The sequence below is a fragment of the Danio rerio genome, chromosome 21 (assembly GCF_049306965.1).
Source record: "Danio rerio strain Tuebingen ecotype United States chromosome 21, GRCz12tu, whole genome shotgun sequence".
Lineage (NCBI taxonomy): Eukaryota > Metazoa > Chordata > Actinopteri > Cypriniformes > Danionidae > Danio > Danio rerio.
The window spans coordinates 43,362,501-43,383,741 of NC_133196.1; the positions used below are offsets into that span (position 1 = coordinate 43,362,501).

The window sequence follows — 21,241 nt, forward strand, 5'->3', positions numbered from 1 at the left end:
ATAAATGCAGTTTATAATTTTTTAAACTCTAATTTAAGGTCAGAATTATTAGCCCCTTTCAGCAATATATATATTTTGATAGTCTACAGAACAAACCATCGTTATACAATAACTTGCCCAATTACCCTAACCTGTCTAGTTAACCTAATTAACCTAGCTGAGCCTTTAAATGTTACTTTAAGCGGTAAAGAAGTGTCTCGAAAAAATATCTAAAATATTATTTACTGTCATCATGGCAAAGATAAAAGAAATCAGTTACTAGAAATGAGTTATTAAAACTATTATGTTTAGAAATGTGTTGAAAAAATCTGCTCTTCGTTAAACAGAAATGTATAGATGTATAGGTGAATTGAAAAAAACTAAATAGGCTGTAGTGTGTTTGTGAAAGCGAGACAACTTCAATATTTAAGTTCACTAAACTTAAACCATGTCCATTACACTTAGATTGAAATGGCCTATCAACATCCTTCTTATCAAACAACAACCTATCTGTTTAATTTGACTTATCTTAGTCCACGTGAATTACAATTGTATTGTCAAGTCCTCTTAACTTTAACCCGAGTTAAGATAACTTTTAAATGAAGTAAACTTTAAGGGCAGCCTAAACACTAACTTTTTAAGTTTAAACAACAAAACCATTTTTACAGTGCGGGAGCTTGTAGCTAAATAACTGGTTTAATGTTTTTAATTTGGTTTTATCTTCTTCCCTACTGCTCTTAGGTTGCAAGGTTACCTTTTCGAGGAAACATGAGTCTTCTGGTGATAATGCCAAGGCTACAACATGAAAATCTGTCAAACGTGGCTGCCAAGCTCAACATATCAGACATGTATGCACGTTTTCCAAGAGAGAGGTCCATGCATGTGACATTACCCAAATTCAAACTTGAGTACAAGCAAGATCTGCGACAAGCACTCACAAGCATGGGTAAGATAAAAAAATGTAAAAAACAATATATATATATATATATATATATATATATATATATATATATATATATATATATATATATATATATATATATATATATATATATAAATAAATCTGTAAAATTTACGGTAAAAAAACTGGCAGCTGTGTTTGCCAGTACTTTACCGTAAAAAACACGGTATAAACCGTAAAAGTAATTTCTAATTTTTACGGTGAACTACCGTATTTTATTAATTTATAGAAATAATATGTCTGTATTTTGAATGACCAACATCTGTTTAGTTACACAGTTAGACACATTAGCACATCCATATGCAGGAGGTGATGAGGAAGTTACATAATGAGCCAATCCTCATCACAATCAACTTTTCCCACAAGCAGAAAAGAGTATCAGCATATAGAAGTTGCTCAGTGTCATTCACACAGCTACTAAACACCAGTAGGGTAAAACGCATAAAATTAAAGTCATGAAATAAACATTGTTTATCACCATTAGATGTAACATAAATCTCTAATGTACATAACTGATGGAGAAACAACTAAAAAGATCCATATTAATGTCAAAAAAAGGCATAAAAAGTGATGTGCCATGCAGGGAATTCTGGGAAAGTCAATTTACGGTTATTTGCAGTTTATATTAAGGAAACATACCGTTAACCAGGTTACGGATTTGTACTGTAGCATTTTTACAGTTTTTTACTGTTGAAGTCACAGCCATTTTTTACAGTGTATGTTTATATATATATATATATATATATATATATATATATATATATATATATATATATATATATACACTGTATATCAGTGCAATCTACTAAATTACAGTAAAATTGAGGTCATAGTTACAGTCAAATTTTGAGGTAATCCAGACGTCACACTGCAAAATTTTAGTCGTGATTTCCACTCAATGACAGTTTTTAAAATATAGACAAGAAATGTCTATAGGCATGACCTGAGAGAATCATTGACATATCCCCAGAGCAAATAAAAAATTTATCACGCATAATATCTGTACCTGTCAGCGATTCAAAACCATGCTGTGTGAAAATGTTCTGACTGAAAAACACATTGACAATGTCCTACCTGGTGAACCAATGAGAAAACGAGAGAGCAGCGAGAAGCTAAAGATTTTAGTGGCAAAGACATTGCTAAAAAAAGTACAGGCTGAACTGTGGAAGAGAGTGTAGGAAAGCAGATCAAGATCAGAGCAGCCAGAGACACTAGAGATGTCTGTGAGAATCCAGTGATGTTTATGAGAGTCTAGTGATGTCTGTAAAAGCAAGTGATGTCTGTGAGAGACCAGTGATGTCCTGTGAGAGATTAGAGATGCCTTGTGGCCCCAGATATGGTCATGGTTTCTGCTACACTCATTCTTCCATGGCCACGCCACACCAAAGTTCATCCCAACATGGCTACATTAAAGCATCTCATTCAAAACATTCAGTCGTGTTTTTTAATAGCGGGTTATAATCGCACCAAAACGTATTAAAATCCGTTTCACTTAACTTCAAGACTTTACTTCAGGAGGCATTATTGCCCCTCTGTAGGTCTATTGGAGACATTCAGAAATATTCCTAGTGAATCTCATAAATGTTGGAGACATACTCAATAAATATGCGCTCTAAATCGTTTATTTGAGAGCGCACAAGAAAATGCGCTTAAGCAGCGTATATTTGAGGGCGTGCAAGAAGTTTTGTGCACAAACAGAGGAAATCAGCGAGCAAGCAAAGAGATTGGCATGCTCAAAACATTTGTCATTGAAATAACGCCATAGGTAGTTGGTAGATCTGTGTAAAAAATGGCCAGCCGTCTCAGCTGAAAAAAAACCTAGAGGAAACACTGATGGTGAAGTCATTAAATGTAAGGGACTGTACACTTACTTCTCATTTCTGACTGCAGTATTCTTCAGAAGTTGTATTTGTAATGTTTCTTTAAGCCACAATAATTTCTGTTCTCTAATTTTGATGCCCACTTCACTTATTCTTATAGTATGACTATGACATTAAGCATGTGGTAAAATCTTACAAGGGTCAAGTAAAGTCAATTAATGTTGTTGTAAAATTTTTATAAACGCAACACAGGGTCATTCTGAATACGTAGTCCTATGTACTGTATGTTTCTGGACACCGAGAATTATGTAGCCAGAGGTACGTATGGCAACGATGTTTATGGAGAGGTGCAATGTTTTTTAAAAAGTCAGGCCAGAATCACGGTGACAGGCCAGATGACTGTCCTATTAATCCCTTTGGCTAGTCCGCCCCTGACCACGACGACGTGGTTCGAGTCCGGGGAAGAACGGTTCCAGAAAGCAGGTAAGACAAAAATAGAATCCAAAAAAATAAAATACACAAGTAAACAACGGTGAAAATGTGGTAAAATCCGAAAACTGGGTAAAAATCAGACGAGGGCTTTTTTTCTGGACTGCTTTTGTAAATTGTTGGTTGGGTTTAGGGAAGTGGGAGGGTGGGTCAATCGATAAAATTGGTTGGGTTTAGGCAAGGAGGAGGGTGGGTCAATCAATTGGTCGATCAGCCAGTCAGTCATTCTGTTAGTCAGACAGTCAGTCAGTCAGTCAGTCAGTCAATAGCGGCCTCTGGTGAGGTTAAGCGAGAGCAGCGAGCACAAATGGCACTCACGAGAGTTATTTTAGATATGAAAAAGAACAAACAGCGGCCTCTCGTGGATTCCTGTGATGCTCCAGGGACAGACAAGTCTTCACTGAGGTCCTGCTTCCAGCCTCCGGCACCTAGACAACAGTTCTGCACAAGATGTTTGGCCAGAGGAGAAATGGTCGTGCCCAACTGAGCCTGGTTTCTCTCGAGGTCTTTTAATTCGTAACTTTTGCCAATTAGTGAAATTTTTTCCTCGCCAGTGTCGCTACTGGCTTGCATGGTTCGGGATCTGTAGAGCTGCGCATCGATGGATCTGCTCTTCAGTATTTGACTCTTAATAGTGATTATTAAACCACACTGAACTGAGCTAAACTAAACTGAACTTAAACACTGAAAACTGAACTACACTGTTTCAATATAATATGCACTTCTATGTGAAGCTGCTTTGACATTATCTACATTGTAAAAGCACTATAGAAATAAAGATGAATTTAATTTAATTTAATTGAATTCGCAAAAACAAAAACTGCAAAATATCCTTACCTCCCAGGACATTTTGCAGCCTCTAGAAACTTATAGTCTACAGTATGTTTTCAGAATGAGCCTGGGTTGCATAAATAATAATAAAATTAATAATAATAATAAACATACCCTTTTCTCTTTTATCAAGGTCTGGGCTTTCTGTTTACCGGACCGGATTTATCCAGGATAGCACCAGGTCCATTAGTGGTTTCGGGTGTACAACACGCTTCAAACATGGAGCTGAGCGAGGAGGGGGCTGAAGCTTCAGCTGCGACCTCTTTCACTTTAGTGCGCACCATATCTTTCTTTTCTGTCAACATGCCCTTCATCTTTGCCCTGGTGGATGATACCTCTTACACACCACTATTCCTGGGTATAGTCACTAACCCTAACCCTGGAGCGAAGACGGAACAAAGTGATGACCCAAAAACTGAAACTGAAAGCACCAGGAAGTCAAGCAAAGACCCCATGAGTGATGGGACACTTAATGATGGTCCGCATCAAAACATGCTAAGCTACATGCTAAATATGTGGAAGGAAACAGTTCCTCAGCAGTTCCTTGGGCATCAGGAGATGGAGGATGGTAACTAAGAGGAGATGATCGATCAGTTTATGTTACCTGTTCATGTACAGAAGGCCTACATACTTTTCTGTTTGTAAATTGCTAATCATGGCTTGCTCTGTGATTTACAGGTGCCATATTTAGTTTGATATAAATGAAAAAGGCTGTTCAATGGCATCTTCCCCAAAGAATATGTAAGGGAAAATGTACAGTCAAAGGGTCTCTTTTGCAAAATAACCTCATCCAGGACCTTGACATGGGTTCATTTTAATGATCAGTTAACTGCCTTTTCTCAGGTGTTACATGGCTATATGCCAAATAAATCAATATATGGTCAAGAAAAGATGGATTGAGTGTAAATTATTTTGTGGTGATCTTGAAGTAGTAAACATCCATTCGGCTTCAATGAAAGCACACCATATTTCTGACCACATTACAGACCAATTAGAATCAGGTATTCAAGAGAATCTTGTAATAGAGCTCAACAATAAGTTTTTGAAGCTAAAACTTTTTTATCCAAGAGAATAAATATATATATTTTATATTCATACACAGTATTTACTTGTGGATGCCCATGATGCTTGTAAAGATAATTTTATCAGAGAGTAAATAATAGATAATAATTTTACCATAGAGAGTGGCAACAAAAATAAATAAATAAACAAACAAATAAATAAATAAATAAACATGCCAAAATAAATCTTTACCTTCACCTTCACTACACTACCTTAATAATTAAACTTTTTCTCACAAAAAAAAAAGGTCCTAAGTTTAAGCCCAGGCAGGAGTTTGCATGCTATATATATATATATATATATATATATATATATATATATATATATATATATATATATATATATATATATATATAAACCTATTTCTAATAACTGATGTATTTTATCTTTGCCATGATGACAGTAAATAATATTTTACTTGATATTTTTCAAGACACTTCTGTACAGTTTAAAGTGACATTTAAAGGCTTAACTAGGTTAATAAGGTGAACAAGGCAGGTTAGGGTAATTTGGCAAGTAATTGTATAACGGTGGTTTGTTCTGTAGACTATCGAAAAAAAAATTGCTTAAAGGGGCTAATAATTTTGTCCCAAAATTGTTTTTTAAAAAATTTAAAACTGCTTTTATTCTAGCGGAATAAAATAAATCGATAAAATGAAATAAAACAAATAAGACTTCCTCCAGAAGAAAAAAATATTATCAGACATACTGTACAAATTTCCTTGCTTTGATAAAAAATCATTTGGGAAATATTAAAAAAAGAAAAAAATCAAAAGGGGGCAATGTGCAATCAGAATTATTAAACCCCCTTTTAATTTTTTTTTTGTCTTTTTAAATATATCCCCTATTTTAAATATTTATTCTGCAGAAAGTCTTTTTTGTTTTATTTCTGCTTGAATAAAAGCAGTTTACAAATTTTTAAACATCATTTTAAGGTCACAATCATTAGCCACTTTAAGCTAGGCTATATATTTTTTCGGTAGTCGGAACAAACCATTGTTATACAATAACTTGCAAAGATAAAATAAATCAGTTGTTAGAAATGAGTTATTAAAACTATTATGATTAGAAATGTGTTGAAAAACATTTTCGTATATATTGAATTGAAGAGCAGTGTTTGTGTATTTTGAGTTCTTATTAACCCATCCTTTGTTAATCTCCAACACAGTTATTTTCTTAAAAGAAAATAAAGGATCATTCGAGAATTCTAAACGAAACTTTAAAATTGTAAAAAAAATTCAGAATTTTTAACGGACAAACGGACTTAAACGGACTTACCACTATCTGAAGTTTCAGGGCACATCTGTAGCGTCAGCAAAGGGCGGGATCCTTTCTAAAACACTGCTGAAGCATCTGCTCGTGCACAGTTGGCGGAGGCAGCTGAGAACTGAAAATCTGCACGGAGCGACGGTAAAGAAAACAGGTCAGACGCTTTATTAACCACAACGCAGAAAATCTTTTATGCAAATGGTTAAATTAGTAAATGTATTTTGTCGTGGTTTTCGCTCCTGTTCTTGGTAATTATCGCAAGTTAACTATAAATATGCTTTATTTTGTAAATAAGAAGGAAGAATGCACCCGTACGAGTGCAAACAATCTTAATTATCATTCTAACTTATTTTTTCAACATTCTTTCTTTTATTGTATGTTTTTTTTCCTTTCTTTTCCTTTATTTAATACTCATTTATGCTGCATGGAAAGTTTCACACGTGTCATTTTTTCCCTTTTTTCAGAATGTAGATGTACATTTGAAGCGCAGACTTATCATGCAGTGGATTAGACTCAGGCTCAGCCCTTTTAACTGCGTGGCAGACACTGTGAGGCAGCCGTTTAGATGAATGTGAAAATAGTAGTGTCAGGAGTATTTTTCCCCCAGTGATGAACAAGGACTCAGCGAGGACGCTTAATGGCAAACAGATGTGCTGATGAAACATGGAAAAAAGTTTCAGCCCTTGTTGGAAACTTCTGCAGTAACAGTTCTTGAACCTGTGCCTGAAGTGAACTGTGTCAAGTGTTATTCAGTGACTTGACTTGATTGCAAATGTTTGGATATAATTTATAATTCAAGTATTTGATTTTTAAAAAAGTTAACAAAACTTTCTTGTAAAATATATAAATTTAGGTGCATCTATCACATGGTCTTATTTAAAATAATAGTATTTAATATTATTGATAAATAATTTGTTGACTTGTAACATGTTTATATGTAAGCTTAGCCACCATGGGATACATTTTTGTTTGGTTTCAAGAGTTCACACTTAGCTGATAATCAATAAAGCGTATTTGGCATGCTGTCCCGGGAGAGAGCTCTGAGCTCGTAATATCCTCGAGCCCGGGGCTCCCTCCCGTTAGAAGGGCGAGAGGGGAATTCGAGGTCAGGTAGGTCTCGAGAACTCCCCTGCTTGTCACCGTGAGAAGTGTAAACTAAGGTTGTATTGGGTGATAATTTGTTTTAGTCGATTGGCTATGGTTTGTGTTTTTGGACGGTGGGAGGAAACCGGGGAATCCGGGGAAAACCCACGCGAACACGGGGAGAACATGTAAACTCCACACAGAAACACCAACCGGCCGGATGGGTTGGACCGGCGGTGTTCTTGCTGTGAGGCAACAGTGCTAGCCACTGGGCCACCGTGTTGCCCGATCAGAAAAAAGTGGGAGGATGTAGGGGTGGAAAGGGGGGGAGCTTCAAGACGAAGATAACTAGAGTGAAAAAAAATCAGGTTATTTATAATACTTCCGTAATCATCTAATAGGGCTGATTACGGAGCTAAAAAGGAGCCAGCCGTGTTGATTATAAGCACGTGATCCTCTCCAAATTAGTTTATAAATAAACCGCACTAAATATTACAATTTTTGTTTGATTAAATATAAAAAAATGCAATGTTACAATTTTACTGTATGTTGGTTAAAAAAAAGAAATCTTGCAAGGATAAGAGAATTCTTCCAAAATTAATAACACTTCCAAATTAATACATACTTTGAGCAGTTGAGCCTGTTTCTTGTCACATTTCTTCCTTTCTCTTTTTAAGATACTAAGCAAAAAACAACAAAAAAAAAAATTAAATGTGGTTATCCTGTGCTCTGGTATCAAATATATGAAAAAAATTTGACCTTTGCATTCATCAGGATGAAGAAGATAGTTCTGCTCGTTGGTTTGTGGAGTCTCCTCTCCCTCTCACATGCTCAGTTGGTAAGATCTATCAGTTTATCCAATATGCTTTCTCTTCTCTCTCTCTGTCATTCCGCTGGCTGTAACTTTACACATTTCTACAGGCAGACACAACAGATGCAGAAGGTGAGGAAGAAGCAGTTGACCTTTTTACCACTCCACGCACCAAGCTGGCTGCAGCAACCTCTGATTTTGGCTACAACCTGTTCCGTCAGCTGGCATCGCGTGACACCAAGGCCAGCGTCTTTTTATCCCCCATGAGTATATCAGCAGCCTTTACACAGCTATCAATGGGTAAGGCTTTGCCATTGGAAGACCACAACTGCAAAAGTAGTGACAAAAGTTTATAGTTTGAGATTAGCAATTTCAAAGTGGTGTTTGTCATCCATCAGGAGCGTCTGAACGGGCCGAGAAGCAGATTTACAGAGCCCTTCGCTATCACACACTTCAGGACAGTCAGCTCCATGACACACTCAGAGATCTTCTGTCCTCACTCAGAGCATCAGCCAAGGGCTTCAAGTCAGCAGAACGCATCCTTTTGGCGAGGAGTGAGTGCTCTTCATTTTAAATGGGTGTGGTTGTGTGTGCATTTGATAGTATGGTGGTGTTTTAATACCAAGAAGAAGAAAAAACTATGATTACATTTTGACACCACAATTATGAGAATAAAGCATTATTAGTCTGAAGATGTGATTTGAAAAATATCAAAATATTAAAAAAAAAAAAGTAATATTATCAGGTGCTTTTTTCAGTTATATACCTAATTTTCTATTTAATAATGAGATTTAAATACGGTATTTTAGTGACATCTATTTTTAGCTGAATTAGCTCGTCAGATTGTCATCATGACCACACTTCCTAAAGATTTAGAATAAAGAAATGTGGAAAATACTTATTTTTTAAAGACAAATGTAATATGTCATATATTATCAGGAAAAAAAATAGAAATTTATTAAAGTTTTAAATTAAAAACTGAAGCCTATTGTTATTTATTAGGCAAATAACAAACTGGCCAGCATATTCAATTTTCCTCAGCCAAAATATGGCCATTTCAATAAAAATAATCAAAACATAATAATAATAATAGTAATAATAATAATAATAATAATAATAATAATAATAATAATAACAATAACAACAATAATAATAATAATAATTATTATTATTATTATTATTATGAAGAGCTTCACAATTTTCTATCCTCGCTTGTAAAAAAGTAAATTTGAAAATTCATGGCTAAAAACAATAGCCAAATTTGTATTCAATTTTATTTTTTTTATATGGGCCGCTTTTGGTGCTTCACACCTTCTCATTGTTAATTTTTTTTGGTTCAAAAATAAGGTCCAAGATTTAGAATAAAAGTTAGTGGTAAATTGTTTTCTTTATTTAAAAACAATACAGTAGTGAAAGATGACTTCTCTAATGGCAAATTATATATGTTTGCCGCTGGATTTTGGACTCATGAAAAATATTTGTTAGCATTGGCCAAAACTGATTAGCTTAAAAAACATTGAAGCAACACCCAACAAAGGATTCCACTTGGTCTTAAAGCCTTTTTAATGGGTTATTTTCTCTATTTATGATGGCACAGCATTCAAAACAGGACAAATGAGTTCATGAATGGGACAAATTCTGGATCTTTGTCAGTGAGGGGTGGGTCTACCGAACCCCCCCTGGCTACGAGCCTGATTATAAAAGTAAAGCTATAAGATTTTTAGAATAAATAAAAATTACTAAAATGAAGTAATGTTAGGTATAAAGTGACAATGAGAATAAAGCGGTTCTAATAATTTTAAAATATATTAGATTTATTTACACACATTTATTTACTTACATTTATTACATATATATAGTCAAAATAAAAATAAAGTAAAATTGAGATTACAAAAATAAAATTGTATAATTTTGTCAAGTTGAAATTAAGAAATTAGTTAAAAATTACAAGAATGTTGCTGTAATTTTTTTCAGATTGAAATAAAAATTTAAATAATAAAGTAATAAGAAATTACAGTCTTACCAACACTTAAAACTGTAAAGTAAAATTATAAATTAGTTAAAAGTTCTAGCTTTGTGTGTCTAAAATTGTAATACTTTGATAATTCAAACTTATTAGTAATTCAAAAACAAAGTCTTAGCAATACGAGATGTAATATTTAAAAAAAATATATAGAATTATTAGAAACTTTGAAATTCATAGAGATCACATCGTAATTGTGCATATAAAGTTGAAATTATGAAAACAAAGTTGGAAATAAAAATATGAGAATAAAGTATTTTATTATAGGGACTTTTTTTCTTGTAATTTTTACTTTATCCACAAAATATCACACAGTCACAACTTTGACAATTTTAGTTTTTTTTTAATGTGAAACCAAAAGTGAGAAATAAAGCTGAACATGTTTTCACTCACCCTGTGTGTTGCAGAACTTCGTCTAAGGCTGGAATACCTTAACAGCGTTGAGAAGCAATATGGTGAACGGCCTCAGATTCTTGCTGGTGGAGCCCGGGACCTCAAGACTGTTAATGACTGGTTTAAACAGCAGACTGGAGGAAAAGTGGATCAAGTCGTTCCTTCCCCTCTTCCTCGTAACACAGCTCTGCTGCCAGTCGGATCTGCCTATTTTAAGGGTAAGTTAACTCTACTTCTTATTTATACCTTTGTAAATCTCCTCTGCTCTATGTAGTTAAACAGAGACAATACAAGGAGTTGGAGTCATATCAATATTTATTGAATCATGAAAATGTGCATGCATATTAACTCGGTTGATATCAACTTTGTCACGTGCAGTCAGTTTGATTTCTGATTTGAAATGTTATCTTAAAAAATTTTTATTCTTCCTGCACTGATTTGAGTGCATTGACTTTTTGCAGGTAAATGGATAACTAGATTCGGCAAACCTAATAAGATGGAAACCTTCAGGAGAGATGGACAAGCACCTGCTGTTATTCCCATGATGGAGCAGGAGAATTACCCAGTGAAGATGGGTATCGACTCTGACCTCGGCTGCACGGTACCAGAATCTGTTGTATTATTCATGCGCTGGAACAGAAAAACATTAATATATGTTTCCACATGTTCTCAATATTTGTGTAAAGTTAGTATGCAAATACTTTTCCTTTTACTACTTTCATGATGCAGACTGCAGTATTCATACAAACATGATATTGTGACACACTGTCAAGGAGGAGCAGGACCCTAAAACACACTTGAAGGCATAGTTCACCCAAAAATATGTGATCAAGTGTGATCATCATGGGCATTGCTAGGCCAATTTTTAATTAGCATATATTTCTACTCAACCCCCCTAAAACTTTGGCTCAAAAACTGAACACTAAATTGTTGCCTCAGTTCCCTTTAAATTTGAACATTTCGCTATTTTTAGTTCAAAATGAACTGCCAATAATAAACACTTTACACTTTGTGTGGCAATAACTATACCATACAGTCTTGCACAGAAAGGATTTAACACTTAGGGAATGTACTCGTTTAAACTGTCACTGAGTCACTGACAGAGATAGAAACATCGAGTGTTGTTTCGTATTAAAAAAAATCGTATTTATTATTATCATTTAGATCGTAAAATTTGTGAATAAGCTTGTACGTTTAAATATATATATATATATGGCAATGGCCTTAGTGCCCCCACCAGTGCCGATATACAGCCATATCGCACTGCTACGAGTGTGATATTGCGTTTATACAACAGTTTGATGACATAATTGTGTATATAAAAACAAAATCAAACATGGAGAATCTCAAAAACCCTTTTGTATGAGGAACTACTTTCTTCCGCATTGGATTCAAATCATAAGGTGACAGTTAAACAGCTGTTAAAACAGTTGAAAGCATCTTTTAAACTTTAGATCTGTAGTGTCTGCTTTTTGCTGGCTTTATGTGGGCGGAGTAATACACAAAGGGTAAAGAGGCTGTAGGAGCTCTGATATTGCAGAATATCGCATGGCTATCAGCCAATCAGATTTGAGAACCAGACTGAACTGTTGTATATATATATATATATATATATATATATATATATATATATATATATATATATATATATATATATATATATATATATATATATATATTTATGCCATTTAATTAGAATAGTGGCAGTTTATTTATTTAATACATGGAAATGAAAAATGCACTTCATAATTGAAAGTGGTTTTTACTTCTGTAAAGAGGGGTACTCAGAACTCAAGTAGCTATGGCTGTCTATGTAATATACAGTAGTGGAATACTAGTATACAACACTACCATATTAAGCAAACATTGTAAGTGTGCAACTGTTAAATGACTGCTTATTAATGTAATATTAGGCTTTGTGTATAAATAGCTATATATCTCACCCCTGGTGATCAGCCTAGACTCATCCCTGGATCATACAAACACACTGGTGTGATTACAATGTTCAGAGCACATGTCATCAGGTGCTAAAGTCTGAATCGAGGGCCATTAATCACAATGTATCAGTGTTTTCAAAGAAATAACATTTTTTTTAGGTTTAATATACACAACTACTAGCAAAGCACAGGAATTATGGTTTGTAAAATACCTGCTGATTTCTGGATGATGAGCTTTATTCGTGCAAGATAAACACATGTTACCAGAGCATTTGGGGTGCCCAAACTCTGTCCTGGGAGTTTAACTACTGCTTGCTTCAACAGTCCTGCCAGAAAGTTTCTAGTATTCTTATGAAGAGCTGTATTTGCTGGTTCTGGTGTGTCCAACTGGAGTTAAAGCAAAACTCTGCTGGACATCAACCCTTCAGGAGTTTGGGCACCCCTGTTTTAAAGAAACACTTTTTGCTTCTCGACTTTTTTTTTGAAAACAGGCTCATTTTAGACATCCCTTAGACTTTCACATAAAAATTTAACCCTGCAAATTTTATTTTTCTATTTAAATATTGACTCTTCTGTACAATGTTTACATGTTGTGCATTAGCAAGATGCTAATGGTCTAATCCGATTCAATGATTATGCTAAAACAAGCTAAAAGCATTCCTGCCAGATGAATATTAACTGAATGCATTCAAAAACAGTTAAACAATCATTCTACCATTTCAGCCAAGCCCAAAATGAGCCTATTTCTAAAACAATTTGAGTGTTTCTTTCCAATCCTGTGTCCTGTGGGGGGCATTTCAGCCCCCTTTCCAATCAGGTCCTTGAAATCATTTTTATCACGTATTCCCCAATTAGAGCACCCTTGCCAACAAACCACATGTTCACACAAAAAAGAAGACATGAAGACTGAAAAGCTTCATAAATTTAGCTGATGTCCTCAGAAATCTCTCCCAGTGAGAAATGTCTACAGAAGCAAGGAGGGGTGGGAAGGACTGAGGTGGCAGTGGGACAGCCTGGAATCTGGGCAAACAACCAGGGTGAGATTGGTTTGTTGGATGGTCTGGGCTAAGCTAGTGGGGTAAACCAGGGGTCAGGCAGATTTAATTCTGTAGCCAGCTGGGAAGGAGCGAACTCTGGGATGGGCCCCAAGGTCAAAGCAGACATGCACAGCTTAACAGGAGCTGAAGCTGAACTAGAGGTGGGATTGTCCTTCCTCTGCCAATTCATTCTGCTGTGACTAAACTTGGATCATAGCATGAATGTCCATCCCTCAAATATTAACTGAAACTGGCCTAGATAGGAGTAGCGTAATCTAAACACAATGCTTTTTCCTTACCATGTACAGTATTACAAGAATTGAGAGGATGTATGGCCGGAACACAGTCAAAGGTCAAGTCAAGACAAGATGAGATATGTCTGTCAAGGCCAGGGCCGGAGTGGGACTCATTTTCAGCCCTGGAGTTTCAAGCCTCAGACCGGCCCACCTCAGTTCACGACTGACTATATTAAAATAAGGTCATTTCCAATTCAGTTTCTAATTACGCTATCACGTCTTTTTTTTAGGAGCACAGCTGCTTTAGAACTTCAAATGTTCAACAACCCTAACAGTATTGTATGTCGTAACAATAAAAATGAAAAAAATTACATACTCAGAGGAGGATTAAACACAGGTCGGCGACGTTGTAATCTAACATGCTAATCACTGGACCACAACAGATGTATATTGAGAATTGACTCATCTGAGTTATATGATCATTAACCTGCAGGCTGGATATATATAAAAAGAGCAGAGCTGCGGTAAAATAATGAATAAGAAGACTGTGGTCAAGTAAATAAATAAATAAATTTAAAAAGTGTGACTGCTGAGAGCAACAGATTCTGGAGCTAGGGACACTGGCCCTCGCGGCCGAAAAACAGACCAGCCCACCAGGAATTCTCCCGGTCCTCCCGATTAGCCAATGTCGGGCCGGGTCAAGGCTATCAATCAATAACAAACCCAACTGAAATATTCCATGAACTCCATACATCTGCACACAACTCTATGCAAAAGTATTGTGAAGATGCCATATTTTAACTTTGGTAAATATAGAAAGACTATCAAGTCAAGTCAAGATGAGCTTTTCTTGTCATTCCTCTACATGTGTGGACACACAATGGAACAAAATGTTGTGTCTCGCAGGACCACAATGCAACATAAATAATCATAAATATGAGCACAACACTGAATGTAAGATCTATTTTAAATCTATACTTGATGAACTCACTGAAGTGGTAAAATATTATATATAAAGCAACTAAAATACTGGACTGTTATATCTTTAGTATTACTAACATACTGGAATAGTAAAAACTTCAATAATCACTAACTGTCCTACTGCTAGGACAGAATGGTGTACTGAAATGTTTTTTTTTTTCTTTCTAAATTGTTATTTTAAATGGTTTGTTCATCCGAAAATGAAAATTCTGTTATTAGTTACTCGCTGTTATTTTAATCCCCTGAGACCTTTGATCATCTTCTGAAAATAAATGAGCATATTTAGATGAAATCTGAGAACTCTTATGATTTACCATATAAACCAATAGCCCTAAGATGTCTAAAACGTGACATCAGTGTTTCAACTAAAATCATACCAAGATTTGACAAAGTTTTTGGTTCTTATCTGCACTTTAAATGACCTTACAATGTTGCTGTCTATTGAGAGTTAGAGAGCTCTCGGATTTAATTCAAAATACCTAATTTGTGGTCCAAAGATGACAATGAGGCTGTGTATTTAGTAACAGTGTTTTCCCTTTTGGGTGAATAATCCCTTAAAGCAGGGGTCTCAAACTGCCGGCCATTCACAGCCTGCCCTCCGCAAATGGGTAAAGTAGATCAGATACGCGGCCGACCGGAGGTGTGATATTCACATTAATATAGCAGCATTTTTTAGGACACTGTATAACAATATTTAATATTTTCACAGTACTGTGACGGTTTAGTGTTGGGGTGGGGGTAGGCCTTAAAAAATACAATTTATTGATAGCATAATAGATAGTATAATTAATACTCGGTACAACTACTGTTTTTACCTTACTGTGACAGTTGAGTTTAGGGTTGGGGTGGGGGTAGGTGTTGTAATAAATAATGTAATAAATAATATAAATTATTCTCTTTAACTTCCGACCGCAACCATATTCGATTAAGCAACAACCCCACAAATGACGTCAAAAACATAACGAGATTCGGCTCGCCAAAACATATTTTTGAACAACTATCATTTTTGTGCAGTCACGTCCAGCCACTTGTGCTATTGACCCGCCACCTGGTTCGACAATTTGTTAGTATTCGATTCAAATGGTCTCATTTAATAATTGTTCTGCTAGTTAAATTGAACTTGTTAGAGTAAATGTGAATTTATACATCATTTCCCCCTCTTTGTTGTAGTTTTACAAATAAAGAGAGATACTGAGAAGAACAATTGCAAGTCACTTACAGTAGGTGAGAGTTTAATGTGGCCATTACCGCCGGAGCTTATACCGCCGCCGTTTTAAATTGCTGCAGCTCTGTTTTCAGTGTATGACCGCAGTTTGTGAATATGCCGCCATGGGGCACAAAGAGACTTTAAATATGCTACTGTGTTTGTAAATGAGATTGAACAATAATTCAAAGCATTATTATTCCTTAATTAATCAATAAAAAAATACTTTATTATTATTGTAAACGTTTTACGTGCAAAGATGATTTGTTTTGGAAAATAGAATTGAAGAAATAAGACAACTAAAATGAAAGCACAAACATTCAGTACAAATAAGTAAGCCTAAATAAATAAATAAAGCAGGCATTTAGCCTAAATATAGAGAGATGTTCAGTGTTTGCTCTTTTGATTAAACTAAGACAAGACATTTTCATTTATGTTTTCATTTACGTTTTTATTTACATTTTCATTGTTGATTATATTTTACTATCTCATTTTATGTCTCAATTATTGCACATAATAATAAACGAATAATGAAAAATAAATGAATAATGAAAATAGGCCTAAATAATTATTTATTTTAAGACATTGTTGGCGAAACACTGAGAAACGGTCACGTGCATGATCTTAAGAGCTTACCCAAACTGCTTTCTGTTGTTCTTCCGCAATACAACAACAACAATACAGTTGGTTGTGGTAGAATAATTATAATTATGTCTATTATTTGTAGTATTTTCATAGCAATTTAAACTACCCTTTCAATATGTACAACAAGAAACAGAAAGCTAGTGTTGTGATTGCATACACTCTGAGAGTGTGTCTAATGCTCGACCATACACAAAACAACCACAGATATATTTCAACAGCTGATGTGTAACACGATAAACATGCTGATTTTCATTATCACTGATGAGAGTTAATGCTTGAAATATAAACATCATATGTGTTATCCTAAGATGCATCAATTGCATCAGGTTTCCACATTTTTCTTGTGCTTAAATGTTAAAATGGCCCTCCTATAAATTGTCAGTCGCTGAAATGGCCTCAGCTAATTTGAGTTTGAGACCTATGCTTTAAAGGGGCGATGTCTCTTAAAGGAGCCGCATCCCCTTTTTTTACTCATTACAGACCAAGCGGCAACCTCCCGCTCTCCCTCAGGAAGCCAATACGGAAGTAACTAAAACTGCAATTCATCCGAAATTCCACTAGTCCTGGCCGCTCCTGGCTCCAAAATAGAGCAAATTTCAATTGAGCCCACTGTTAGAATGGCCAACTTTACAGCAGAAAAAAAGGTGATTACAGCCTGGTACGAAAAAAGATTTTGGTTAATACAGCTAATATTACCCTTCATGACAACTGTGAGGGGGGTGAATTTTTTTATAACTCATCCGTTTCCTTTTTATAAAGTTATATTAAGTTTGCATAATTAAGGGCGTGGCCTCTTGAGTGACAGCTAGGTCTCGTTGGTCGCCGTCACGTCACCTCAGCTGAATCCGGCAGATTAGCCACTGAACTCGGCATATTTATCGCATTTCTGTGTTGTTTTATGTGGCTTTACACAGTCAACTGCCTTTTGGACTTGTTTCCTATAATTATCAGATGGCATAACATGCTGAGTGCACTTAAGTGTGCTCACAAACCCTTCACGTGGCCTCCGTTTCCCATGTGAGTAAAGTTATATACTTATATACCATCTCTATACATGTATTTGTTTTAATTAAGATAATTTATCATTTTTATTTATATTTAGAGCTGTAATGCACTTCAGAATCTGACAAATTGATTAGCTGTAGGCTCTAGAACAGTCATCTGAAGCGTTGTCATACAGTGTTATGCTGGATTTTATCAATAGTCTTACATTAACTAACACAGACTATATCTGAAGAGTTTGGAAGTAATTCGCGTTTTCTTCCTGTTGAAAATCGTCATAAGAACAATGTTTAGTGGCTCAGTGTATTACAGCAGTGTTTTTAAAAGTCTAAACACTTTATTGATATAGTGTACAACCAAGCACAAGTGGTCAGAACACAAACGAGTCACAGGTGATAAAGTATTAAGCGTTCTCCCAAAGTAAAGTGTGTCTGAACCAGGTCCAAGCTAAATGCCAGCAGGTGTCTGTAGCTCCGCTCACTCTCCGCCTCTTTGCCCTTGTTTGGTATCCCGCCGTGGGTGTGATGATGCGCGAACAAAATGGCGACAGTTGGCAGGGCCTACTTGTGGCTTCTTTTGCGCTCTTTAGAAACCTATGGGTGACGTCACGGATACTACGTCCATATATTTTACAGTCTTTGTTACAGACACATGTCAGATGTTATTTTTGAGAGCGGGCATAAGGGTGACTGACTGTTTACACAGCAGAAAAGCGCATGCTTGTATGGGCGTGACGTGAAGCCGATCCACGAATCACGAGCACATTATGACACATGACCAATCAGAGTCACTTGAGGGCGGGCCTTTCAGAGGAACTAGGAAATATGTCAGCCATTTTCATGTTAGCAGAGTAGCTGTATATAATCAAAGTGAGATTTATTAAAAAAAACAACGCGATTTCCTTCAAGTGAAACATGAGCACACATTGCTTTGCATCGTATTAACACAACCAAGCCTTAAAATTACATTCTGGACCGCCCCTTTAAAGAGAGTTTTTGTCTAAAATCATCTTGGTATTACACTGACACCAAGTGGTGAGAATGCTGTAACACACACTTTTTCTTATTTTTGATTAGCAGCTCAGTCAGTCAGTGACAATGTTCCATTACTGAGATGGCATAATAAAGCAAGCAGTTTTCAATCATTATTCTGCTGGTTATGTGGATTTCAGGAACGAGGAAATTACTGAGTGCATTTGATTTAATAAGGTATTTAATCACCACTGTTACCCTGTTACAGATAGCCCAGGTTCCTATGGAGGATGGAGTGAGCATGTATTTTTTCTTACCTGATGAGGTCACTCAGAACCTGACTCTAATAGAGGAAGCACTTACAGCTGAATTTGTCCAGGACCTGTCAAATTCACTCCACACGGTGAAGGTGCTGCTCACACTCCCAGTTATCAAACTCAGCTACAAGACAAACCTGCTGCCCTCCCTCTCTGACCTGGGTGAGACAAAAACAACATTTTGTATTCTCTACTGTTTTATCAATGTATTATTTTCGAATACTTGTGTCTCTCTTATTTGTTCTCCCGTTTCAGGTCTATCTGAATGGTTAGCAGAAACAGACCTTACCAAAATCACCAGTCAGCCAGTCAAGCTGAATGCAGTCCATCATAAGGTTGTCCTGGAGACAGCTCCAGAGGGCGCAGAGTATGCCAGCACCACACCCAGTGCCACAGGTCAATCGCTGGGTCTATCGTACCGTGTGGACCGGCCCTTCCTTTTTCTAGTCAGGGATGAGCCTTCAGGTGCACTTCTCTTCATTGGGAAAGTGCTGAACCCAAGTGATCTCTAAAGGGTATGAGACAGAAACACACATACACTCGCACTTAAATGCACAGGAGGCACCAGCAACTTACACGAGCTCATTTTAAACCCAAGTCTATACCCAAAATATAAATATTTTCATATACAGTGGCCATTTGGAGAAAAATGATCACAGCCAGCCGCATTTTTAACATGCTTATGCAGTACACACTCAAACATTGGTATGTGCAGCAGACATTCACAGTCGAGCCATACTAAAATATTCCACTTGTGCCTTTGATTTGGAATATTTTATGCACAAGGCTCAGTGTAAATGTTTTGGATTTTAGCCAGATGATTTTAATTCATTTTGATGATTAATAACTTGATGCTCACAAATATAACTCAACCTTTAAGTAACTAATCTTTTAGCAAACATCCCTCAGGTATTTACAGCTGCTAATAATGATTATGCAATTAATGGTATGCATCTCAAAAGCATGTTGTTATGACCATCTTCTTTTCTGTAACGATTTGTTTGAGTATTTGATACGTTTGCCTTATGACTTTACTTAACAGTCCCTCAGAAATGTTCAAATTACACTCAAATCAAGTTCAGATCACATTCCCATATGTACATTTATCACCAGCTAAGATTATACTGAATTTGTATATTATGTTGATTCAAATAAAGGAGAAATACTTGCAATCAGTATCTTGTGTCTTGTCCTTTGTTCTTTAAACTCTTTAACAATGTTTTTATAATGTAGATGGATGGATGGATGGATGGATGGATGGATGGATGGATGGATGGATGGATGGATGGATGGATGGATGGATGGATGGATAGGTGGATAGATGGATGGATGGATGGATGGATGGATGGATGGATGGATGGATGGATGGATGGATGGATGGATGGATGAATGCAAACTTCGATCTGAAAGTCCTACTGTGCTCCTAGCTAGCAGTGGTGGAAAGAGTACTGAAAAAATCATATTTAAGTAAAAGTACCATTACTTGCCTACAAATGTAGAGCGAGTAGTGTAAAAGTATCTGTTGTAAATATTACTCAAAGTATGAGTAAAAAGTAGCCCTTTCAAAAGTACTTAAGAGTAGTGAGTAGTGAGTATTACGCTGTTAAAAGCTGATGCGTTTACATGTAATTTGTGGATGTGTGTAAACACAACATTCTTTTTTTTTAATTACTTTATTTTAAGCATTTATATATATATATATATATATATATATATATATATATATATATATATATATATATATATATATATATATATATATATATATACACACACACACAGAACAAGAACACACATTGGCTCATACTTAGACAAACAAAAGACAATATAAAAGAAAACAACAAAGAAAAGAGACAAAATAAACACAAAGAAAAAACACACTCATCATAGTCACAAAACATAGTACATACAATAAAATGTATGGGGGTTGTAAAGATAACATAAAACACATGATTTTCTGGACAGAGTTCGAAATTGGAAATTTTGGACTTCACAAAGTGCCTGATTTGCAAATAACGGAAAAAATGTGTATGAGGGAGGTCCAATCTTTCCCTTAACTGACTGAAGGAAGCAAAACGCCCCTCAACATAAAGATCCTTGATAAAACACAAACCGTTTTTTCTCCAAGCATAATACGTTTTATCAGTCCATGCTGGTAAGAATGAATGATTCTGACAGATTGGTGCGTAT

At 35.7% G+C, this 21,241-nt stretch overlaps 2 protein-coding genes across 3 annotated transcripts in view; both read left to right on the plus strand.

Moving 5' to 3' along the window:
- The window catches only part of serpinf2a (serpin peptidase inhibitor, clade F (alpha-2 antiplasmin, pigment epithelium derived factor), member 2a), a 13,917-nt gene extending 8,947 nt beyond the window's left edge, over positions 1-4,970 (plus strand). For both annotated transcript variants that reach the window (XM_683705.9, XM_073935477.1), the window contains exons 7-8: positions 721-925; positions 4,214-4,970. In XM_683705.9, the coding sequence (XP_688797.1) occupies positions 721-925; positions 4,214-4,656 (648 nt within the window). In that variant the 3' untranslated portion in view covers positions 4,657-4,970. The remainder of the gene's footprint in view (positions 1-720; positions 926-4,213) is intronic.
- A 1,553-nt stretch (positions 4,971-6,523) lies between these two features.
- Positions 6,524-20,227, plus strand: serpinf1 (serpin peptidase inhibitor, clade F (alpha-2 antiplasmin, pigment epithelium derived factor), member 1). The gene is given in 8 exon segments (NM_001004539.1): positions 6,524-6,565; positions 8,269-8,332; positions 8,416-8,605; positions 8,704-8,859; positions 10,736-10,939; positions 11,183-11,322; positions 19,003-19,213; positions 19,307-20,227. Coding segments are annotated over 7 exon segments (1,221 nt in total). The 5' UTR covers positions 6,524-6,565; position 8,269; the 3' UTR covers positions 19,564-20,227.
- Positions 20,228-21,241: the final 1,014 nt, after the last annotated feature.